At 38.6% G+C, this 26,419-nt stretch overlaps 1 protein-coding gene across 2 annotated transcripts in view; it reads left to right on the top strand.

The window, feature by feature from the left end:
• Positions 1-12,162: 12,162 nt before the first annotated feature.
• Positions 12,163-26,419, top strand: part of TOP2B (DNA topoisomerase II beta) — a 59,684-nt gene continuing 45,427 nt past the window's right edge. The window contains exons 1-2 of one of the 2 annotated variants that reach the window (XM_034993600.1): positions 12,163-12,276; positions 25,850-26,005. In XM_034993600.1, coding sequence (XP_034849491.1) covers positions 12,214-12,276; positions 25,850-26,005 — 219 coding nt within the window. In that variant the 5' untranslated portion in view covers positions 12,163-12,213. Of the gene's footprint in view, positions 12,277-25,834; positions 26,006-26,419 lie in introns of both variants that reach the window. The other variant, XM_034993592.1, reaches the window with a different exon arrangement.

Here is a 26,419-nt window from a genome sequence, read left to right on the forward strand (position 1 = left end):
AAGTCTGGCTGCATTCATTCTTTCAGACGCCAACAGTGTAGGCAAAATATGAAATGTTTAGTATCAAGTTACAGAAAAGAAAGTTCCCTAAAGCTGTGAAAGGGAGAATGTAACTCATTGGTCATATTTCTCAAATTACTACTCTTACATTTGAATAATGGTAAGAGTCAAATCCTAGAAATATTTAGCTACAAGGGGGAATTGAATCCAAATTCCTTACATTTTACAGATGAAGAAACTAGAGACCCAGGGAAATTACGCTTCAGAACAAATGATGTAACGAATAAAACCTGTAAAAGTGACGCCAGGGCCTCCAAAACAGCTGTGAAGAACATCGTTTGAGATCAGTCCCTGGAGACGATTGAACAAACAAGAAATGTGAAAAAGTGAAAGTGGGAGAGAGCTTAATTAAAAAAGCAAGAATGTGGTAGTGTGTTAAATTCCTGCGAGAAATTCAAAACCAAGGTACTGGCCAAACACTTCAGGCTTTGGCTCTTCTGTATTATCAGATCTCCATAAGTAGGTGAAGCAATCGTTACATGGTTGTCAGAGGCCCTCTGGGAAGGGTCAGCTCAGCTATCAGGGAGATTACTTCACCACCAGTAACTGAAGAAAGCAGGGAATTTATGGATGAAGTGTTCAGAGAGACAGATTTTTAAAATGACAACCCATAAATGGTGGTTGCCTGGACGTAATATTAGAATCACTGGGATTTTTTTTTTTTTTTTCTGTTCTTAGAACTCTACTAGCAATCACTCTTGATTCATCACGTTATTCTCCATCAGGTTATTTATCAGAAGGGAACTTCTCATTCTACAGATAAGAAAATTAAGAACAAAATAGAAGCAGAGAATCAACAGTAACACGTCCTCTGTTAAGCTTCCAAAGCCTTGATTCATTGTTTAACCAGAGGTCCCATAATCCTCAATAAGGGGGGAATTTCAAGGCCAACACTGTGAAGGAGTCATTACTTATTAGTAAGAGGGAGACAATAATAACCCTGACCCATTTTATCTCATTTTTCTAGGAATGAAAGAATGTACTGTAGTATAGGAGACAAGTTATTACAATTTCCAAGACAGGGTCTCTAAAACCCTTTTCTGTAAGAATGAGCTAATACTAATAATATTAGAGCAAACAGAATAGGAAACTCCAAATGGGATCATGACACTCCACAGCTTAAAACCCCTTCAGTGTTTAAACATCCATGGACTTTTTAGGGCCAAAGATAAAAATCCCTAACATGTACTAATAGACCCTGCTTGATCTGACCCTGGCCATAGTCTGCTCGCACTTCCTCAACTCTACTTCGATCCATCCTACCTGACGGTTTCACACATGCTATTGCTAGGCTCAACCTCCTTTCTTGGGAAAACCTTCCCTACTCCCCACCCTCATGATGTTTTCCCCCACTAATCACAGTTATTTAAGCAACATGCTTAATGTCCTTCATAGAGGCATGCTCTATGCCTCCTGTTTACTCCTGTATCTCTAGCACCTGGTGTCCCAGCTGGCACATAGTAGGTGCTCAAATAATTGTGGAATGAAAGGCGATAACAGCTGATTTAAATATTTGACACAGGGCGCCTGGGTGGCTCAGTCAGTTAAGCCTCTGCCTTCGGCTCAGGTCATGATCCTGGAGTCCTGGAATCGAGTCCCGCATCGGGCTCCCTGCTCAGCAGGGGGGTGGGGGGTGTCTGCTTCTCCCTCTGACCCTCTTCCCTCTTGTGCTCTCTGTCTCTCATTCTCTCTCTCTCAAATAAATAAATAAAATCTTTAAAAAAATAAATACTTGATATAAAGTAAATACTCAACAGCTATGTTAATTTTGAATTTGTTTTACTTTCCTTCTGTTGCTTCATTTGCCTTGTTATCAGTTGTTTGGTGTTACAAGATGTCGACCCAGCACTGGGGAGGAAATCTGGAGTACAGGGGACTAACAGTGTGCTACCATATGCAACAGGAGCTTGATACACATCTGTGCTCGTTGACAATGATGATGGCAAAGCGGCCTGGCTCAGAAAGATCTAGAACCCCGACTTTGGGCCTCCTACCGATATAAACTAGGTTAGCTCTTATTAACTATGGTGATGCTATATTAGCTATCTGTTTAAAAATTCCTGAAGTTTTCTTAGTTTAAGTGTTTATCACAAATGACTTACTCTGCTATGGACAACTTTAGAAAGCAGAAAAGTTTTTAACTTTCTGTCAAAAGAAGCTGAAGAATGTTTATCGGAAATAAGGTATTTTTAATATCTAGTCTCAACAAATAGTGATATTCACTGTTCTGACTATCTCCTTTAGAGTGGGCCCTAAAACAACCTCCTGGGTAGTAAAATTATAGTAGGATTGGGAAGGAGATTAAAATCACAAACTCTGGAGGAGACAAAATTGGGTTCATACCTTTACGACTTACAGCAGCATGATATATCATCCTTGGACATATCAACCTTCCTAGCCTCCATTTGCTCATCTGTAAAATGTGGTTTATAATAAGCAATACCAACGTTTGGTGAATCCATCTGACATTGTTGAAAATAACAACATAAATATCCTTCTCTACCAGTGTTTCTCGACAGTGGTAGGAAGGAAGGATTTTGTCTTCCAGGGGATAAAATGTCTGGAGACATTTTTGTTCCAGTGGGGGTGGGTGGGTGGATGGGTTGGGGAGAGGTGGGATGCTACTGGCTTCTAATGGGTAGAGACCAGGAATGCTGGTAAACATCTCAAAATGCATATGACAGGTCTTCAAAGGATTATCAAAAAGTCAATAGTATTCCTGGCTGAGTGCCTGTTTATAATGAGGCTGCAAAACCCTGTTTATAGTGAAATGGTTAAATAATCAGGACAGTCATTAAAAGAATGAAATGATCTAGGGACAGACATAGAAAGATTGCCAGGAGATATAGTTAAAGTAAGTAAAGCAACTCGCAGAGTTGTATTTATAATATAATGCCATTAATAACTGACCTCTCTTCTGTGTGCCTGTGTGGGTTTCCACATACATATAAAAGATCTGGAAGGACACATACCAGCTTGTTAATCAGTGACATTTATGGGGGAAAAGACATGTTGAGGACTGTTTGCCTTTCTTAATCGACACACTTTTTAATGGATTTTTACAACCAGAAGGTATTACATTTATAATTTCGATAATTTTTATTTTTTTATATTTTAAAAATATTTTGTCAGAGAGAGAGAGCACACAAGCAGGGAGAGTGGCAGGCAGAGGGAGAAGCAGGCCCCTCACTGAGCAAGGAGCCCGATGCAGGACTCAAATCCAGGACTCTGAGATCATAACCTGAGCTGAACGCAGACACTTAACCCACTGAACCACCCCAGCACCCCTAATTTTGATAACTTTTTAAAAGAATTCCAAGCTCATGCAGGTCTCGTGAGATCTAATGCAAGTAGATAATGCAAGTGATATGTTGGCCAAGTGCCAACATACAGTAAGTACCAAAAAATAATAGTTACAGTTGTTGTTCTGTTATTAGAAAAAGTCTATATTTCTTTTTTCTTGAAAATTGAGGGAGTTAGTTCAGGAAGTGAAGGTATACAGGTAAGTATAGTAATTAGGGAATTTCATTAATGATTTTGTAGAACTTCAGATGTGGCAGTGTTTGTTTTTTTTAAATTATGTAAGTTTCATTTTGTGCTTATTGAAAGAACTCTTCAATCTTATGCATTTTGTGCACATAGAAAAGGGAAAACACTCATGAAATAAATAAGGCTATCCCTATCACTTCACATTCAGAGTACAGATCTTCTAATCACTGATGACCTCAGAGGCATTGATTTGGTCTTTCCACACACGTTTCCTTTCTTGTCGCACGTTTCCTTTCTTGTCGAGTGTTCGTGATACAGCGTTTTTTTAAAGTAAATTTTCAAATCAAAGCATAATGTCCATATAGAAAAGTGTACAGCTGGATGAATTTTCAAAATGAACAGAATCCTGTATTCACCACCTAGTTCAAAGAATAGATATTACCAGCACCCAGAGTCCTCCTCCCACAGGTAACCACATCCTGGCTTCTAGCATCATAGATTAGTTTTGCTTGTTTCTAAACTTCATAGCAAGGGAATCACACAGTACGTAGTCTTTTCTGTTTGACCTCTTTAACTTTACATTATATTGGAGAAATTCCTACATATTAGGTATAGCAGATCACTCATTTTCATTGCTAAACAGTAGTCCATTGTATGCATATACAATGTAGCCATTCTATCGTTGATGGACATTTGGATTTTCTAGTTTGAGGGTACTACAATGAACAGTGTTGCTCTGTACATTCTTATATATGTCTTTGGTATATATAAGTATGAATTTCTATCTGGACGTAACTAGGAGCAGACTTTTTGGTTCATTATTTGTGAGTGCTTAGCTTTAGCAGCAGCTACTAAACAGTGTTCTAAGGTGGTTTTTTACTAAGCTACGTATTACCAGCAGTATATGAGCTTTTCTGTTGCTCCACATCCTCACCAACAGTTGGTATTTTACTTTTAGCTATTCAGGTGGGATAGAACTCATTTTTAAATTTTAAGTACCTTACTAGAGCCTATTGCTCCCTTTTTTAAAAAAAAAAAAAGTATATGTTTTTGAGTGTATGTATTTGTTTTGGTGGAAAGCTATTCACCAAATTTTAATAGTAATTATTTGGGTGGTGGAACAATGGGTCATTTTGTTTCTTTGCTTTATATTTATTTCTACTTTTTAAATTTGTAAAATTAAACGTGTTGTGATAACAGAAATAATATAAAAAGTGGCAGTATTTCCCAAAGTCTTTTCATTAAAACATAAATTCCAAGAGTGCTAATAGAGATTCCTAAAGATAGTTTCAAGGCTAAGTATGACTTGTTCACTGCAAGATTGCTCAGACTTAAAAATGCTAACGTGTTTTCTGAATACCATACACATGTGTACTGTTATAATAGTGTGCATGGTCTCTGGGACTTAAAATTTCCAAAATACCCTTTTCTACCTCAGGGAACTGAGGTACTAACAAACTTTATTTGCAAAATGTTAAAATGGGAGGTCCAAAAATGTGACACATAAAAACAGATCACAATAAAGCAAATAATCCTTATAGCAGGAAGTGTCCACAAACAAGTCTTCCCTGTGTGACTGAACACTTTGAGAATTTTTATGCTGCTTTCAGTGAATTTGAAGTTATCCAAAATATCAATCCAAGAGTCTAGTTCCATGGTACTTTTCTGTTTTTCCTCCTGTATTGGAAAGTTAGCTACTTTGAGTGTTATGATTATCACTCAAAGTAGCTAACTTTATGGGTTATGGGTTTAGATTATAAGGTTTAAAATCCTATAGATAGAGGTCACAGGACCCACAGCATCTTTGGCCTCAGGTTTTCTTTGATGATGGATCCTTCGGACTCCAAAAACCAACTTATTTTTTTTTTTTAAGATTTATTTATTTATTTGAGAGAGCGAGAATGAGAGAGAGTACATGAGAGGGGGGAGGGTCAGAGGGAGAAGCAGGCTCCTCGCTGAGCAGGGAGCCCGATGCGGGACTCGATCCCGGGACTCCAGGATCATGACCTGAGCTGAAGGCAGTCGCTTAACCAACTGAGCCACCCAGGCACCCCAAACCAACTTATTTTATAACAAGGTAAGACAAAGCAGATTCAGGCTGGTTTCAAAGAGAACTTCTTTTTATTTATTTATTTATTTATTTATTTATTTATTTTTTAAATTTTTTTATTCTTATGTTAATCCCCTTACATTACAACATTAGTTTTAGATGAAGTGTTCCATGATTCATTGTTTGTGCACAACACCCAGTGCTCCATGCAGAACGTGCCCTCCTCAATACCCACCACCAGGCTAACCCATCCTCCCACCCCCCTCCCCTCTAGAACCCTGTTTGTTTTTCAGAGTCCATCGTCTCTCATGGTTCGTCTACCCCTCCGATTTCCCCCGCTTCATTCTTCCCCTCCCGCTACCTTCTTCTTCTTCTTCTTCTTTTTTTTTTCAAAGAGAACTTCTATTTGGTCGTGCAAATTGCAGATACTTGTCACCATAGTCCAACAATAAAATTTATCAACCAAAGGGTTTTACTGAGGGCCAGAATTATTCACCAGTATTGCCAAGTTCCTAACACATTGCCAGATATGCTATGTTGCCAAGTGTGTTAGCCAACTTGGGAGCATTACAAAAGTGTGTGGTTCGGAGTAAGAGACTTGGGTTTGAATTTCAGTTCCACCACTGACTCCGTTCGGTGACTTTCTATGACATTTAGTTTCCTTGACTATGAAATAAGAATGAGAATACCTCTCTCTTAGGTTGTTGACAATTAATTAAGCTTACATGTGTGACAGTGTCTGCCCTGTACCAAAGATAGCAGGGTTCTCAATGAATGGGGTTTCCTTCTTTGATGAAATGAAGTGTAAGCATAGGCAATACAGCTGATCTACTTCCATAGCCAAAATGTATTTATCTCTCCAGTTTCACACAATTGGAAATTCACACAATTTCACACATTTGTTATCGCTCTGTCTTCCCCCACCCCCACTTCTTTCTCCTGGTACCATAACCTCTTCTTTCTCTCCTCACACCATTCTGTTTTTCATTCTCCAAAAGGAACAATGCTTCAACCAATTCTTGATAATGTTAACGATAAAGTTTAAGGTACTTTACCCTGTTATTCAAGCAAGAACACTTGAAAAAGCAAAAGACTTAAGGAACGTGACCACGTTTTAGGGCCATCCTTGATGGTGATGTTTTGCTTTGCGGAACTTCTGGCTATGCCTCAAACTGATTCTTTGAGTAATTATTGAACACCTACTACATGCTAGGTAGTTTCTAAGCTTGGCTAGCACTGTGTAGTAGACCCTTTTACTGAACAGGCTGGTTTTCTCAAAGACTATTTTAACTAGAAATCTGTTTTTTGAAGAGTCAGCATTCTTGGGCCTTCTTCTAGTTCTTTCCACATTCAGACAGCACTCTCAAAGCAAAGAAGAAAACTAACAAAGATATCAGTGACATAAGATATCTGGGCTAATCTGTGCTTAAGTATTTTGGAAATAGGTAACAATTGCATTTTTACTGTTAATTGGTACACTAAGATCTTTTCAAAGTTCTGAATTTTAGTTATCACCTTAGATAACTTGCAGGTACCTCTTTTATTCTATTTCAGAAACCCCTCTAACTTGTAGGCTTTATATCTTAGATTCTTCTGGTGTAGATATTCCTTATACTTCCTGGGTTCCCCTCACCCATGACCATTAAGTTTTAAATATACTACAGAATGAAAACAACTTGGCAACTCTAGCCTTAGAGTTCCCAGCTCTTCTGAAACGGAAACAGGTGAGTTAGGAAAGCCACTTTTATCTTCTTTCTTTAGATCTGAGTCTTATAAACCTACTGAATAACTGAATCAGATGCCTCTGGGCAACCAGATTTTAAATGCAACTTAGCAATACACATTTGCTAGGATCATATAATATTCTGTTTGTGAAGATTATGTGAGTGATAGCATCTAATGTCCTCTAAAGCAAGGTTTTCTTAGACTAAAATGCTTCTTTGAAAGACCCAATATTTTCAAATTCCTTTTAAAGGCCAAGAACAGCCTTTTTAACTAAGGCACATGCTAATTATATTCTCCATATTATATAATTCAGTAGAGTAGTTAAGAGCCTTGAATTATTGCTGACCTATATCATGTAAAATAACTGAAAATGTCCCTTCTGTCTGTATAAGTAATTAGAGACCTCACTGGAGGATCAGCATAGCTTACCTGGCCAAAACCAATCAAAACAAACTCCTCCAAACCAAAAAAAAGTCAAACAAAACAAACATCCCATACTTATTATAGGGAGAAATTGGAGAATTTTAGCCTTTATCTGTCTTCCCAGTGGTGATAATACTCAGGAATGTGGTGATCACTGATATCTTCATCCATCCATAAACATTACCGTTGGTCCTTACCTTTTATTTATTTATTTATTTATTTTAAGATTTGAGAGAGAGAGAGAGAAAATGAGCAGGAGGGGCAGGAGAGAGAGAATCTCAAGCAGACTCCCCATTTAGCACAGAGCCCAACACAGGGCTCAATCTCACAACCCTGAGATCATGACCTGAGCAGAAACCAGGAGTCCAACACTTAACTGATTGCCACCCAGGCACCCCTTAAGTACCATTTTAAAAGTAAAAATATAAAATATTTGGAGCAATCAAATACTTCTGAAAATCAGTTAATAATCTATTATATTTACTATAGAAATGTTGAAATCCCAAAAGCTGCATTGATGGTAGCTTCCTTCTTTACCTTAAGTTCACTTCTAAGGAAATACAACACATTAAATTACATTTACAACATTTAATACCTGACAATATTACCTGGACAACCATTTTTGGGGTTTACTGTAGGCCAGATATGAATTTTTCTTGTTCTCTGCCTAGCTACTTTGTATATATAAAGGATCCATAAAAACCAATACAGTGCGAGATGCCTGGGTGGCTCAGTTAGTTAAGAATCTGCCTTTGGCTCAGGTCATGATCCCGGGGGGTTGCAGGGATTGAGCCCCACATTGTCAGGCTCCCTGCTCAGTGGGAGAATCTGCTTCTCCCTCTCCCTCTGTGGGTCCCCATCTCATGCTCCCTATCTCTATCTTGAGCTTGCGTGTGTGCGCTCTCTCTCAAATAAAATCTTTAAAAAGAAAAAAACTAATATAATGAGATGGAGAGGTCAACTTGCAGATATTGAATCTTCAATTCAAACATTAACTTACTTAAATGTTTAATAGATTAAAGATTCGTCCCCCAACCTCCTAACTGAATCTCAGTGTTGGAACAATACATGATTTAAATGGAAACTCTTTTGAAATTTTGCCAGGTATCTAGAAGTATAGTTTTGAATTACAATCTTCTTAATTTATTTATTGATTAAATTACGTGCTGTGTATAATGTGCAATGATAGGTGTGACTCATCAGGTAAACTGTAAATTAAATAGCAAATGAATAAATATCAAATTGCTTTTGACTTAAAAGATTAGCTCAAAACTTTGTAACACAAGGTGTGAACTCAAGGCAGAGACCACATCTTCATTGCATTTTTGTATTCCCAGGTCCTGAGTACCTAACACACAGTAGACATTTAATAAATACATATTTTTTTATTGCCATCATAGGGAAACATAAAATCTAAAAATAAAAATTCTTAAGTAGTTAGGATAAGCTCCCATGGAAGCTACTCAAAAAGCTTGGTTAAAGACCTTTATTTTTACAGTTTATAGAACTGACTTTGATTTCTACAATCTTTTATTTTGGCTGGTGTTTGCTATGGGATGGAAATTAAGTCTTTAAATGTAATATGCGCATATGAATAACATAGTATTCCAAACAAGACAAACCTGATATAGAAGATTTTTAATGTGGCAATTATTGCTATAATTACTCTGTATATAAATGAAGAGTATTTGACAAAGCCCTAGATGGGAAAGCTGTGCTCAAGTTGGGCATAGCCAATTTTATTATAAAGATAATAAATGTTAAGTCTGTTGCACACAGTTAAAAAAATGAAACAAAACAGTTCTTCAAGAGCTGAGATACTTTTGATCTAGATACTTTCTCCCATTCCTCATGAATTTCTGCCTTAAGCTGTTGATTTGCATGTATATTCAACTACTTTATTTGTGTTTCTTTTCGGTAAGTCAGTATTTTCATAATAAAATAAGTTACATTTACTACAGTGTCTTCACACTTAGAAGGCAAAGGCTCAGTGGTTTACATATGAGGCAAGTGAAAAGATAAACATGAAGTTCCATTAATTAACCTGAGTTTTGAATATATTGTTTTAGTCATTCAAAATCTGAGGCTGAAAAGCTTTGAAAACTGAAGTTTGAAAAAGGAGACGGTTATATATTTTATAGCTTGGCTTCTATTAATGCATATATCTTTACAAAAAAACCCTCACAACCTTTAAAATTACTTATCCCTTTCAAACTTATAAAATATATGTACTTTGAAGTGTAAAGTCACAGTGAGCACAAGAGCAAAAACTCTCATTTTAACAAGGCACAGACAGGCTCAGGGAAGTCAAATAACAAGGCACAAATACTTAGTTGGTCAGGTTCTGAGCACAGATTAGCCGTGGTCTGCCTGATTTACAAGCTTGCACCTCAAGTTCAAGGTAAAGAAAGGCTTCACTGTTCTAAACCAAAGTCCCAAATATGCCAGAATTACATGGCCACTAGAGAGCTAATTAAGAAAAACTGTTTAAATTATTTCCATGTTTCAGAGTTCTCCACCTCCCTGGACTCAGCAGGCAGTTAAAATATGTGACCTGAGACATTTTTGTTTTCCCTTGAGAGGAAATGCACAGTTGGAAGAGAAGTTCACAAAAACACCTTTTCCACAAAGCAGCAATACGGCTTTTATCTTTTTAAAAAGCTCTCTTGTCACAGCCATTTGGTGGCAATTCATGCCTTCAAGTCCTCATTTTAGTGATAGTTAACTCCCTTTTCGTCCGTCTCACAAGCCAGCTGATAAATGACTTGAAATCGGGGGCCCTGTTTTTATTTTGAACCCATTGCAGAGCCTGGCACAGAGTGGCAGAGTGTGCATCCAATCAATACTTGTTGAATGGAATTACACTGAAAAGCACGGTGAGCTAAAGCCTCTTCCATCTGCCAAAGACTTCGGTGCGGCTCTATGGGTAATTTTCTTTCTTAGAAAGCTTTAACGTGAATGAAATTATTCCTTAGTGGGCATTAGAAAATTCCACTGAAAGCAGTTTAAAAAATTAAACATGCCCTCGTAGAGGTAGCTGGACAGATGAGAACGAAGAGTGACAGTGGCAAATCCGCATTGTTCAGAGAAGAGAGAAAGGTCAACAAAGAGTCGAAACGGAACCCTCAGCCCACCCTGCATTCTTTCCCTGGAACGTTCTCTGTGCATCCCTTATCATTCAAATTCTTTAAATGCAGTTTCCCTGAAACTGACCGTATCCCATTGAGGGTGAGGGGAGGACAGGAGAGGGAGGGAATGAGATGGAGGAGGGGAAAGTCTGGGCAGAGGATTCTTTCGACAGCAGCGTCCACTTGGAGCCTTGGGGAGGCCGGGGTCACGGGGCCCTCCTTGCACCAGTGATCTACAACGTCTTGCCTGCGGTTTACAACCGCTCTTTAAAAATACTTTCCCTTTGGGACTGCCCTCAGCTTCTTCCTGCCACCCCCCTTCTCCCCCTCCTCCCCCCACAGCGGCCCCAGGCAAAGAAATGCCTCGGCTTCGCCGGCAGGTCTTAGAGTAAACAGCACGCTCGGAGGATTACAATCGACCCGAGGCCAATTCGACCCTTTCCTTTTGCCGCCCTCGAATGACCCTTGACAGCAGCCCCTGCTCTCCCCTCAAATGGAAACCCGACAGACACACACACAAACAAAAAACCCCAAGTCTTCCCTTCGGTTGCTACCCGCAATGACGTTTCCCCCTCGGGTCCCGCCCCTCCGGGGGCTTGGAATTTTGGGATTGGCCGAGGGGTTGCGGCGGAAAGGCCCCGATTGGGCGCCGAAGCGCTGACTGACAGCGGGGCGGCCGCCGCGCCCTCCTTCCCTCCCGCCCTCCCTGGTGTGCGAATGTGTGTGTGCGGTGTTATGCCGGACAAGAGGGAGGCGACCGCGGCGGCGGTGGCTCTGTTTATTGTCCCTCTCGGTGTGTGGATGTGAGGAAGTCGGGGGTGCAGCGCGGCCGACGAAGGCGGCCTTTGAGGCGGCGGCAGCGGCGGCAGCGGCGACTCCGGCAACCCGAGCGGCCGGCCTTAGCGGAGTGTGAGGAAGGACAAGGCGCCTTTGCGTCCCCGCCACGTCTGGACGCCCCGGGCTCTCCGGCTGCGCTCGCCGCGCGCCCCTCCGGGCCTCGGCCCGGCTTGCTGCGGCGCCCGCGGGCGGGCGAGGAGGAAGCACCGCGGCTCAGGCGCCGCCGGCCGCCTGCTTCCTTCTCCACCTCTTCCTCGGCGGCTGCCCTAGGCCCAGGCGACGCGGCCGCCGCGCCTCGAGTTTGAGGGCGCCGGGCGGCGCGGCCTCCTCGGCAGGCTCGGCCGGGCGTCCGTCCCGGGTCTCGGCGATGGGGCGCGGGGGGCGGCGCCGCTAGGAGCACGGCGAGCGGAGCGGTCGGTGCGGAGCAGAGGGGCCCGGCGGCCGGCAGGGAGGCGGGAGCGGCGGCCGCGGCCTCGGGGCCTGTGAGCGGAGGCACCCGCCATGGCCAAGGCGGGCGGCGGCGGCGGCGCGGGAGCCGGCGGCAACGGGGCACTGACCTGGGTGGTGAGTGGCGGACGACGGGGCGGGGGGCGGGGGTCCCGGGCGCCGCATTGTTCCCGGCCCGCGGCAGCGGTGGAATCCGCCGGGCCGTCCCGGGGTGGGGGTGGGGGTGGGGGGGGGAGGGAAAAGAGAGGGAAATCCGGCGCCCCGAGCGGGCGCCCCGTCGGGGCTTCTGCCCGCAGAATCCCCCGCTCCCCGCCCCTTTTCTTTCTTTACCTCTACGAAGGCTCCGGCTGCGGGAGCATAATGTGCCCTCGAAACTTAGGAGGACAAACCGAGAACCTGACATGAAGCCCTCGCTTCATCTTTTTTCCTCTTTCTCAGAGTCTTCCGGGGCAGTCGGGCATAAGATGATGGGTATTGGCAGTAAGGCTTGTGTGTTTCTGTAGGTCAGCACTTTTATCTAAATGTGGCTTAAGAAAATTACGGAGAAAGGTGTGTGTGTGTGTGTGTGTGTATTGTAAATGCAAATGAAACCACTTCTGATGCTCTAACCTCTCAAAGAAGAAAGGATTTGGTGGGGAATTAGTCTAAGGCAATTTACACTTCAGAGTCTCATACGATTGAAAGCACATTCGGAATAGGCTGTTTCACAGCAGTTAATATACTGTAGATCGTCCATCTGTCAGGGTGGGATTATTAAAAGAAGCGTTCACCTGCGTCAGCATCGCAGGTGAAACGGGGTGGGGGCCGAATGGAGAGCGCTGGAGAGGTGAGTGAAGTGCTTAGTCCTGGAGTTCAAGGATTTCGGTACTCTGTTCCTGCTGGGAGGTGGTAGAGGAGGGAAGACCTAGAGAGATCCGATTCCCACGGCCGATCGATAATTCACCAGCATTTCACTTGCTCAGCATAGAGTTCAGAGCAGGGTCATTTCCTACACAAAAAAGCCCAGCTCAGCCAACCGACTTGGCTTCCAGGAGAAACATTTAAGAAGCGTTACATTTAGCAGGGACTTTCGATGGATCCTCCCTTTTTTCAGAACACCGGAGGAAACTTTCATACTGACATTTTTATTACTAATTCTTCATTTTCTCTTTGCTTGGGCAAGGTTTAGGGGAGTTGAGTAGCAGTTCTGCTATATTAACAAGTCCTTGTAAAAAAGCATGTTACTGACAGCAGGAAAACATTTTAACCATTTATGTTTGGGTGCCAAGGTGCTTTGCAAAATAACTTGCCAGGCTCTTAATTGTTGAATTTTCTGAATTTTGTATGTTACTCCAATAATGTAGTGTGAACAGACCAGAGCCGGGAGAGAGAAAATGCCAGATTATAAATTAGTGGTCCATGTGGGCCATTCCCGGAGGGGGGGAAGGCATCAATGCAAGATAATGATTTTTAAAAATGGGCGGCCCTTATCCCTGTTTTAGTAAAATCAAACAACTTCTGAAAGTTGAGTTAGCCAGATGGTTCTCATTCACTTTGGAAGTGCTGAGGCCTGATTTGTGTTTCTGAGGACCTCTGATTCTGTAATGGTAAACATTTTGCTCCAAGATTGAATTGGTTGGCATTTGACATTTGATAGCAGTATTTGAATTTACTGTTATCTAACTTTGTAGGTAAATGACCACTTTTTCTTTCAAGCTCAGTAGGCAACTCATTTACATAAAAAATTCATGAAACTTAGAGGGTTCATTCAGTATCAGAAAAATTCAGTTGATAATTGACTTATTTATTAAAGGTTTTTTTCATTATAAAATGAATATGGGAAATACAGTAGAGTAAAAATCACTTATTCTTTTATTTACAGATTCTATCCTCTTGTTGAATTAGAAGTTTATAAAAAGATAATCACTCCATTAAGTCTACTTTATGATTTGATTCTTGCTTTAAATTTGTCAGGTTATATGAGCATCTTTATGTCCTTAATATACATTATTGATCATAGACTAATTTTATGGGAGGCAATATAGTGAAGTGGTTATGAGCATGGACTTTTATGTCAGATTGATGTAGATTCAGATCCTTTCTCCAACACATATTGCAAAAGGGGCCTAACCTTTCAAAGCCTGTTTTCTCATCTATAAAATAAGGTTGCATTGAGAATTAAATAAGATAACATATGTAGCCAGTGCTGGGCTTAGTAAATGTTTTTTGTTGGTGGTGGCGAAGTTCAAGAAATGTACATTCAGAATAACGAAGTTGGCTTTTACATGAAGTGCTTTTAAACCAGGGTGAAAGCAAATTATTCCTTTGAAAGAATTCAGGGATTTGTTTCAGTGGTCATCTATTTCTGCAGAGGGGTAACTTTGCCTGCTTGTTGAAACTGGTGTTATGTTGCCACCTGCTTGTGGGTAACAGGAAGAAATAAAAATGGAAATAGTCTCTGATACCATTCTTTTGAGAGGGGGATGGGTAATGCCATGTGTTGCTGGTATTAACTTCTGTTGGGATGCTTGCCAGCATGTAGTAGTAACATTGTCACGGCATGAAAGTTTACATTTTAATACCTGAAACCACAAAGCAAAGTGGTTTAAGATTGACATTAACTTCTCCTTTTAATAATGTATTTGGTTTGTGTTTGATTTGAAGCATCTTAGGCAGATTTTTAAAAATCTTAAAAAAAATGAAAAATATAGTAAACTATTTTGAGCTAACATTGACAACAGCTATGAAGGCTTCCTGAACCAAGCAGAGTTTATTGAGTTAACTTTTAGTTGGTAAAGCTTTGATTGGTAGACCCTGTAGTCTATTTCATTAAGTCATTTATAATTTTTAAGTGGTTGTAAAAATTTCTGTGGAAGTACTAGAATATAGTTAATCACTATGTGAATATTGATCTTTTTTTCTAGAATACTCTAATTTGGTAGATTAAAAGATATTATAATTAAAAATATTAAGCATATAAAAAAGTGGTGGCCAGAATAACATAAGAAGCCTTCCTCCGTTTATCACATTTCAACAATTACCAACTCAAGGTCACCCACTTCACCTATAAATATTTAAGTATTTATCTCTAAAACATAAGATTCTTTAAAAAATAAAACCACAATTAACATTGTAGTTTTTTAAAAAGTAAGTCAATGGAATATAAAACATACTTTACTGTATATTTCTAATTCAAAACATAATTGTATATTTAAATATTGTTTAAAGATTTGTATTAAGAACCTTGCTTTAGTGGCTCATTATTGTAAGTCTGAACTCAACTAGACTTTCAAGCCAATTCATTCATAAACTATGTGCCCTCTCAATTGAAATTTATTTTGTATAGTCTTCATAGCTAAATTTATCTCTTCACTGTCCCTTGAACATCATGGTTGTGTGTGTGTGTTTTTAAGATTTTTATTTATTTGAGAGATTGAGGCAGAAAGAGGTAAGAGCGCGAGAGTGGGGAGGAGAGGGAGAAGAGCTAAGAGCACGAGAGTGGGGAGGCTGAGCAGGGAGCCTGATGTGGGGCTCAATCCCAGATCCCACGCCTAACCAAGTGAGCCACCCCGGCGCCCCCCTCATGGTTGTTTTTGTCACGTTGCTATGCATGCTTACCTTCCGTCAATAATGCCTCTTTCTCTTCTCTTTGCCGGTCTAAATCTTAATTACTCTTCAAGGCTAGCTCAGTCTCACCAAAGTTTCATCCTCCAGTTTACGCTCATCTTTTTCTGTTACCCTTATGGGTCAAAAAACATAAATGTCTTTTTATGTAACTTTCATGCATGATAATTTTGTCTTAACAATTAGATTATAAACTCCTAAAGCCAGAGACCACGTATTGTACCTACTTGTATCCTTATACTGTTTAGAAAAGAGCTGGATTCATAATCCAACCTCAGTTATCTTAACAGATTGGATAATTGACATACTAACTTCCTGAAAAGTCTGTCATTATTTTTTTAAAGATTTATTTATTCATTTGAAAGAGAGAGGGAGAGAGAGAGAGGCAGGGGGAGGTAGGTAGGGGCAAAGGAGAGAGAATCCTCAGGCAGACTCCCCCCTGAGCACAGAGCCCATTGTGGGTTTGTGCGGGTTCTATCCTAGGACAAAGGTGCCCCCAAAAGTCTATCATTATTAAGACAAGTGATCAGGTAGCAGTGTTCTTTAGATACATTCTCAAGTAACAATAGCAGTACTTCGCAACTGTAATTATAATTGGTACTAACTTTTCTGAATGGAAGTGAGTGTTCACTTGTAGTTTTAGATCTGTTAATTACTTAGGTCTCAGTAGTTACATTTTACCAAGGACATTAAAAAAAATAAGCCTCTTTCTGAGTTTTTTAAAAATAGGACCCCCTTTAGAGAAAAGGTGAGATCAGTATAATTATTTTCACTTGCAGAGAAGGAAACCGGTTTAGAGATTAGGTAACTGTTAATCACCTGGCTAAGGCAGAGATGGGATTGAAACCAGGTTTATCTTTTTAGCCATGATTTATATAGCCCCCAGTCCCCCACTTTAAAAACATTGAAAGCCAAAAAACCTGAGGTGCCTGGATGGCTCAGTAAATTAAGCCTCTGACTCTTGGTTTTAGTGCAGGTGATGACCTCTGGGTCATGAGATCTGTTCTCAGTAGGCAGTCTGGTGGGGATTCCCTCTCCCTTTCCATCTCACTTTACCCCTCCCCCGTTTGCGCCTGCACATGTGCGCAGTCTCTCTCAAATAAATCTTTAAAAAAAAAACAAAACAAAACCAAAAAACCTCATCGTTTATACCTGGTGTGACAAGATTACAAAAAAGCCTTCTGGGATATACTTGTATCTCTTTGTAATAACCTTTCTTTTACTTTCACACAAAAAGCTAGGAAATATCCTTTTCAGGGTATATGTATCTTGTTTAACAACGCTTTTTTAAGATTATGGGCTATGAAATCAGATCACGTGGTTTCATAATTCAGCTTCTTCAAGTACTAGCTTTGTTAGCTTTGGGAAAACACTTCTTCAGACTTCCATTTCCTCATCTGTAGAAAGGGAATCATGATAGTGATGTCTGCTTTATGGAGCTTTTATGAGGGATTGATTGAGATTATCCATATACTTCCCATAATGCTGCCACATAATAAGCCCTCAAGTGGGTACACACCCATGTGTCTTTTTTTCAAATCATTTGAAAAGAACTTTCCTATCTTTTGCCTCAGAGTGAGTTTTTTTTTTTAAATGTGAAATCACCACAATAAGCCAACATTCATCACCACACAGTTATAATTTTTTTCTTGTGATGACTTTTATTTATTCTCCTAGCAACTTTTAAATATACAGTGCAGTATTGTTAACCATAGTCACCATGCTGTACATTACATTCCCAGGACTTCTTATTTTATAACTGGAAGTTTGTACCTATTGATCACCTTCAACCGTGTTGCTCCCTCTAGCCCCGAATTCAGGGTTTTTGTTTTGTTTTTAGAGTCCACGTATAAGTAAGATCATACAGGATTTGTCTTTCTCTCTTTGACTTATTTCATTTAGCATAATGCTCTCAAGGTTCACTCATGTCGCAAATGGCAAAAAGTTCCTTCTTTTTTTATGATGATATTCCTGTGTGTGTGTGTGTGTGTGTGTATACTACATTTTCTTTACCCATTTATCACTGGGTACTTAGGTTGCTTGTGTGTCTTGGCTCTTGTAAATAATGCTACAGTGAACATGGGGATGTGTATATCTTTCCAAATAAGTGTTTTTGTTTTCTTTGGATAAATGCCCAGAAATGGAATTGCTGGATCATGTGGTAATTCTGTTTATAATTTTTTTGAGGAAACTCCATACTGTTTTCCATAGTGGCTACACCAATTTACATTCCTACCAACAGTGCACGAGGGGTTCCTTTTTTCCACATTCTTGTCAACACTTGTTATTTCTTGTCCTTTTGATAATAGCCATCCTGACAAGTGTGAGGTAGTATCTTATTGTGGTTTTGATTTGCATTTCCCTCATGATTAGTGATGTTTCATGTCTTTTCGTGTGCCTTTTGGCCATCTGTATGTCTTCTTTGGAAAAATGTTTATTCAGATCCTCTGCCCGTTTTTTAATCTGATTTTTTCTTGCTATTGAGTTGTTGGAGTTCTTTATATATTTTGGGTATTAACCCCTTATCAGATTTATCATTTGCAAATATTTTCTCCTATTCAGTGGGTGCCTTTTCGTTTTTGTTTGTGGTTTCCTTTGCAGTGCAGAAGCTTTTTAGTGTGATGTAGTCTTATTTATTTTTGCTTTTGTTGCCTTTGCTTTTCGTGTCAGTTTCAAAAAAAAAAAATCATTGTCAAGACCTACATCAAGGAGCTTCTGTACAAGTCTTTAATTCATTTTGAGTTAATTTTTCTGTATAGGTAAGGTAGGGGTCCAATTTCATTGATGCATGTGTCTGTCCAGTTGTGGCTGTGCCAGCACCACTTATTTATTGAAGAGACTGTCGTTTCCCCATTTTATATTATTGGCTCTTTTATCATAAATTAATTGACCACATATGTGTGGGTTTATTTCTGGGCTCTCTGTTCTGTTCAATTGGTCTTTTTTATGCCAGTACTGTACTGTTTTGATTACTGTGGCTTTTAATATAGTTTGAAACTGGTGACTGGGATACCTCTAGCTCTTTTCTTTTTCAAGATTGCTTTGGCTATTTAGGGCCTTTGTGGTTCCATACAAATTTTAAGATGGTTTTATTTCTGTGAAAAATGCTGTTGGAATTTTGATAGGGATAAGGACTTTTATTTTTTACTTTTTATTTATTTTTTTAAGACAGAGTGAGAGTGGGGAGGGGCAGAGGGAGAAGGAGAGAATCTTAAGCAGGCTCCATGCTCAGTGCAGAGCCTATTGCTGGGCTCAATCTCATGACCCTGAGATGATGACCTGAGCCAAAATCAAGCATTGGACACTCAACCAACTGAGCCACCCAGGCTCCCCTGTAGTAGGGACTTTTAAACAATATTAATTATTCCAGTCCATGGGCATGGAATGCCTTTCCATTATTTCTGTCTTCAGTTTCTTTTCATCAGTGTCTTAGTTTTCAGTGTATGGGTCTTTCACCTCCCTGGCTAAATTTATTCCTAAGTATTCTTTTTGGTTCAGTTGTAAATGGGATTGTTAATTCCTCTTTCTGATAGTTTATTATTGTACAGAAACACAACAGTTATGTGTATTGATTTTGTATTCTGTGACTTTACTGGATTGGTTTGTTTTAATAGTTCTTTGTGGAGTCCTTAGGTTTTTATTTTACATGTCATCTGCAAATAATGACAATTTTATTTCTTGCTTTCCAATTTGGATGCCTTTTAGAGAAAGTGTACTTTTTATTTTCACAGTGGACATTTAAACATTCCTTATGATCTTAAGTATCCCTCACCTTCCGTCTCTTTCCTTGTTCCTTGGTGCGGGAGGGCATTTCTTGAAGAGCATAGACGGAAGACAAAGTGTTGGTTTTGTTTTCATTAATGGTGGATAGATAGCCTGGCCCTCTCTATTGTTACATGGTTGAAATATGAGTGAAAGGAACATCAAAGCATGGCTGACTTGAGGGAGTTTCAGAAGGGGAGGAGATGAAACAAAAGGGTAATGTGAAGTCTGAGAGGGTCGTTTATAGAAGATAGGAGAAGAGGCTTGTTGCCAGGGTTTTGCTAGTGCCACTCTTGTTGGCTTGGTGATGGTGAGATTTCTGTGCCGATTATGTGAATGAGTGGCTCAGTTCCTTTTTAGCACCAACTGGCAAACCATCTCCTTTCCCCTCTTTGGCAGCAGTTCATTCTCTCACAGAAAAACAGGAACTGGGTGATTGCCCCAAATTGCTATATCTCACGTGACAATTCTGCATGGAAGAATCTTTTTTTTCTTTTCTTGACAGGATGGTCTTGGTACATATTCAATCTGAAATAAAAAATTTGTTTTATGGGGCGCCTGGGTGGCTCAGTCATTAAGAGTCTGCCTTCAGCTCAGGTCATGATCCCAGGGTCTGGGGATAGAGCCCCGCATCGGGCTCCCTGCTCAAGCGGGAAGCCTGCTTCTCCCTCTCCCACTCCCACTCCCCCTGCTGTGTTCCCTCTCTCACTGTCTCTGTCAAATAAATAAATAAAATCTTAAAAAAATTTTTTTTTTGTTTTATTGCAATGTTTTTCTTTTTCTGGTGGTTGAGAAGTACTTTTTTTTTTTGAGAAGTATTCTTTTTTTTTTTTTTTTTAAGATTTTATTTATTTATTTGAGAGAGAGAGAGAATGAGAGACAGAGAGCATGAGAGGGAGGAGGGCCAGAGGGAGAAGCAGACTCCCTGCCAAGCAGGGAGCCCGATGCAGGACTCGATCCCGGGACTCCAGGATCATGACCTGAGCCGAAGGCAGTCGCTTAACCAACTGAGCCACCCAGGCACCCGAGAAGTATTCTTGATAAAGGTTGAGTTTTGGATAAAAGTATTAGATCTATATTCTTTCACTAGGAGTTAGCAATATTACAAAAGTGCTTAAAATAGATTAATATTTTAATATGGATTTTATGTATTATTTTGATGTTTTTGTTATAATTAAGAAATTCCCAACAATGCATTGTTTAATTTGGCAGCCAGCTTTTGAACTTCAGAAAAAGTCAGTTATGGATGGCATCAGATGTGTAAACCACAAAGAATAGAATTAAAATGTTTTTAGATTTGTGGAGGATATTTTCATATGGGGTTATTTTACATTTTTATTGTCTTTAGTTTTATATGGGAATGAAAACGTTGCTCTGATTTCTTATATTCTAGTGTTATTAGATGCTGGAATTATTTATTACTATAAGTAACTTGGTGTTTTGTCCACACAAATTTAGGCAGTAAAATAAATTACAAAAAACTTAAATTGTAAGTTTCCAATTTTAGCAAACCTTAAAATTTATTTAGAATGATTTTGGTAATTGATTATTTTTAAGGGTGTATTGTGAATTTTTATTTACTGTGGACTACTTAGTCAATCAATGTAGTACAAGATATTTTACTACTATGAACATAATAAGAATAAGAAAAGGTTAAATCATTATTTTGAATCAAAAGACCTTCTTTTCAGTGTTTAAAATGAGCATAATTCAAAAACTTAAAAAGTATTAAAAAAATTAGTGAAACAAGGACTTGAAAAACAAAAAAACTAATAAAACACCAACAGAAACAAAAACAAATTTAAAAATCAAACCTCTGTGCCAACATATACTTGTCTCAATTAAACATGAGGATGAGGAGATTATTACAATTCAAGAAGAATTTTTCAACTTCTCAAATAGAGCTAATAACAATGTTGGAAAACTGGTGGATTTACAAGTAAACCAAATAAATTGTTAATGAAAACCTGAATGTACTGACATTAATGTGGAAAGTTTAGCTCCCCCACCCCCAAAATGAGCATAATTCTTTTAGCCTACAGATATCAGATATATATCAGTCTCCTTTATCATTTGTGGGATTGAGAGTACTTTTGTAAATGTGTAGATAGGAGTTTGCTGATCTGTTTGTGTTCAAGCTAATTTCATGATCTCTCTTCTGAATATTATTAGTAACAGTGTTAAAACTGAAGAACTACTCCAGGTGATCTTTCTTTTCCTTTTTCTTTTCTGATCTTTCTTTCCTTTTTCTTTTCTAATCTTTCTTTTCTTTTCTCTTCTTTTTTCTTCTTCTTTCCTAGAGATAGTGACAATAAGAGCTGTAGGGAAGATGATCAATAGATTTTTCTCATTTTACTTAGTTCTTAGTCCCAAGGTGTTTGTATTTATACTTATCCTAGGGATGGGGCCATCCCACTGAGGGGGTGGTGTAATTGCTGTCTGTCCCCTCATCCCCAGATTTTGATTTTTAGTGGCCTGGACATTATTCAGGGGGCAACTTTCTGTTAATAAAGACGAGCTAAAAGAGATCATTATTTTAGGTTTCTGTGGGAAAAACTTACAGACCTCTCAGGAGAGAACCTCCTCTTTCTGTTTGCTGCTAGTGAGCCAGTGAGCAGTGCAAACTACCATTTGTTGAGAATGGGAAAGTAAAAGACAAATCTGACTGCAATGTTAATTTCTGTTTTCTACTCTGCCAAACTTGCCAGTCTTGTTTATTTTGGTTTCACTTACCTTTTTGCCTAAATTCTAGTGAGAAAGTTGGGACTGCAGAAGTAATAGGTAGGTATTAACAGTGCCACTAGAAAAAAGAAACCTTCAGTTTTATTCTAGTGTAATTATGTTTTCATATACATGGGCTAATAAGCTTTTAAAGTACTTCTATATGTGTTCGTTGTAGAAAATTGGAAAATGTGTATCAGAAAAAATGAAAATAATTTCTGTTTCTACTTACAGATAATTTTGATATTCTGTTGGATATATTTTATATTTTTTTCCTATGTGTGTATATATTATATACATTTTTTCTGATGAAATTGGGCTCATTTTTTATATAGCCTTGTAATTTTGGTCACTAAACAGTTAAGTTTTAATAAGCTACTAATTTAAAAATACTTGATTACATAATATCTTTACATAAAAGATATAGCAATAGAAGTTTATATAGTCAACACAAATAATTTTTGGTAAAAGTAACTAAAAATATTTACTCAATGAAATATCCAGGTTTAAAGGTTTATATGCAAGTTTTAGAAATTATTTAATATAAACCAGAGTTGAAATATTGACAAAGATCTCAAAACATCTTTTATTATGATATTCTATAAATAATATGTTCCTTAATGCTTTTCATTACTTTAAATAAAATGGTTCCTTTTTTTCTTTCCTTAACATGTGTCATATATTTAGGAAAAAACATTTTGACATAAAATACTTTAAGTATATTGTCAAACTTATTTTTTAATATTTATATAATATTCCTAGAGAACATTACAAATAGTAATCTTGTCTGACTTGTTCTCTGATTTTTGAGACATTATCCTAGCAAGAATGACAACTTTTGAACTTGATAGGGATGTGTTAGGTGCAAGCCAAGCATTCCTTATTCTCAAGTATCCATTTGGGAGGAAGAAGTGATTGGTAGTGAGGGAATATGGGAGAAGTTGTAAATTCTTGAAAAAGGAGTGATAAAGGACTTTATCCTTATTTTCCCTACTTGTTCCCCTTTTAGTTAAGTGTAATTCATCAGGGCCAAACACAGAAGCCCCAATTAGGTAAACGTGAGTCCTTGATTAAGTCTAATCGTGAAGATGTTTTCTTTGTTGTGGGATTTGGAGTAGTAGCCTGGGATCAGAAAGCTTTTACTTGCATGGTTATTATAAGTTCCTGACCTTTATGCTAATGATTGCAAGCAGTTCTAAGTTAATGGTAAGAAGTTACCTCCCTTTGATTCCATAGCATTTATTGTCTTTAAACACTGCTAAGAGTGTGATCTTAGTCCTTACTATTCTGATGACCCATTATACAAAATCAGTTGTGCTTTTACTTTTGAATTTGTTTCTATGAATTAATTAGCTGTCTCATGAAAAGCAAGGAACATGATTAGAAATTTGGAAACTGGTATTTTTAAAATGTATATTTCTGGCTAGTTCATCATCTAACTCTTGACAGTAATAGACTATGAAGATTTTATGAAACACTTACTTTCCTTTGTCCAAAGCTATTTTTAATTGACTCAGAACAGTGTTAATGGGTAACCTTATAAATGAAAGAATGTATAAGAATATAGTTTAAAATACAGAAAATGATTTGTTTATAATACTTTTTTTTGCAATATTAAGTCTCTAATTTTATTTAAAATTTATGGTACTGGAAGATTATAATTGTTTGAATTTCCATAGTGTTTGTACATTACAGTTCTTGTCCTGGTTTAGACTGCTCGAGGTTATGTATTTGTTTTTTTTTTTTTTTAAGATTTTATTTATTCGAGAGGGAGAGAGAGAGAGAGCACGAGACGGGGGGAGGGTCAGAGGGAGAAGCAGACTCCCTGCTGAGCAGGGAGCCCCCATGCAGGACTTGAACCTGGGACTCCAGGATAATGACCTGAGCCAAAGGCAGTCACTTAACCGAGCCACCCAGTCGCCCATGTATTTGATTTTTTTTTTTTTTTAAAGATTTTATTTATTTATTTGACACAGAGAGAGAGAGCGAGAGCAGGAACACAAGCAGGGGGAGTTGGAGAGGGAGAAGCAGGCTTCCCACCGAGCAGGGAGCCCAATGTGGGACTCGATCCCAGGACCCTGGGATCATGACCTGAGCCGAAGGCAGATGCTTAACTACTGAGCCACCCAGGCGCCCCATGTATTTGATTTTTAAACATACATGTTTTAAATGTAGACTATGTAATGACTTTTTTCAAATATTAACTTTAAAGATAATGGTATGGCTATGTGTAGGACCTGAATTAAAGTGTTTTATTGCTTGTTCAAATTCATAAAATCTCTCCTCTTGTTTGTCTTCTGACTGCTTCATTTCTGCTTAAGTTCAAAGACTTGTGAAGATATCTCAATTTTCATTGTTTCTAATATGTGAATTATTTTTTGACTGTGAAAAAACATGCCATTATAGCCATTTTAGTGGCATGTCTTATTCATCAATATTAGGGAATTCTAGAAGGAGAGAGTGTGTTTTCTGCTATTAAGAAGACAGGGACATTAGGGAGGGTATGTGCTATGGTGAGTGCTGTGAATTGTGTAAGACTGTTGAATCACAGACCTGTATCTCTGAAACTAGTAATACATTGTATGTTAAAAAAAAAAAAAAAGATAGTAGGAAGGGAAAAATGAAGGGGGGGAATTGGAGGGGGAGACAAACCATGAGAGACGATGGACTCTGAGAAACAAACTGAGGGTTCTAGAGGGGAGGGGGGTGGGGGGATGGGTTAGCCTGGTGATGGGTATTAAAGAGGGCACGTACTGAATGGAGCACTGGGTGTTATACGCAAACAATGAATCATGGAACACTACATCAAAAACTAATGATGTAATGTATGATGATTAACATAACATAAAAAATAAAAGGAAAAAAAGACGACAGGGAAATCTCCAGGCCTTGGGAATTCGAGTTTGTGATCCTTATCTACTGTAGGAATGGTTAGAATTAGGATCACCAACCTCTGTTTCCTTGGAACTGGCACAAAAACTAGAATCAGCGGGTGCCTCAGAATGGGGCACCTAGCACTGATTTATAAGGAATTATTGGAATGACCTATAAAAGTGTGAAATTTGAGATTTCATAAACCATGCTTAGTGTTTTCAGCCAGCTCAGTGTATATTAACTACATAGTCACTATTTTGTGTAGGTTACTTTTGCCCACCCTTTAAAATAATCTTCAGTGGCTTAATGGCAGGGAACTGATAATGTAGAAGATTTGAAGACTCCTGCAGGTAGCCAGGTTCAGTTATTGTGAACCTGTAACCTGGCCAGAACTCGTATTTCTTGGAAAGTTTTGAGGGCTGTAAAAATTAACTTGGTAACTTACAGAATTGGGAAATGTTTATATTTCTGGATTGAAGAGATGTAGGCATTTCTAGCTATTCTGGTGACTATACCTTAGTCAAAACTGCAGTTTTACACTGTAGTATAAAAAGAACTGGACTGTCAGTAAATAGACCTGTGTTCTCTTTAAGACTTAAAAATCAACCTGAGAGATAATTTTGTCATTAAAAAGAAAACCTATGGTATGTGTCCATATACATTTTAGTTTACCCCTTGGTAGGTTATTTAAATTTGATTTTTTGGTTAATTTTAGACTCTTTTTGATCAGAACAATGCTGCAAAAAAAGAAGAGTCAGAAACTGCAAACAAAAATGATTCTTCAAAGAAGTTGTCTGTTGAGAGAGTGTATCAGAAAAAGACACAACTTGAACATATTCTCCTTCGTCCTGATACATATATTGGGTCAGTGGAACCATTGACACAGGTAATTATTTGTTAAATTTTGAGATTAGGAGATGTGTATCTATATGTACTTTTTAGTAAATTTTTTGTGATTGTATACTTTGTAAGTACATTATTTCATGTCTCTGTGCTCATAGAGTAGAGTGAGAGATGTAAGAGAGGTAGAAATGTCTTCATTTTCTGCTAAAGATAAAAAAACTAGGAGACATAAACTATCAGAGGTAAGAAGTATAGAGTAAAATGGTAGTGTGTGAACTTTTTAAAAGTCCTTACATTTATGTGTGGTTTGCTTCAAATTCTAGAATGTGTACATATACACTAATGACCAGTGCTTACTATGGACTTGGCTTGCACATATTATCTTGTCTGATTCTAACAATTTTAGAAAGTAGGTACTGTTATCCCCATTTTATAGATGAGGAAACTGAAGTTTGTT

The sequence above is a fragment of the Mirounga leonina genome, unplaced genomic scaffold (genome assembly GCF_011800145.1).
Source record: "Mirounga leonina isolate KUSES-001 unplaced genomic scaffold, KU_Mleo_1.0 Mir_115, whole genome shotgun sequence".
NCBI classification, from domain to species: Eukaryota; Metazoa; Chordata; class Mammalia; order Carnivora; family Phocidae; genus Mirounga; species Mirounga leonina.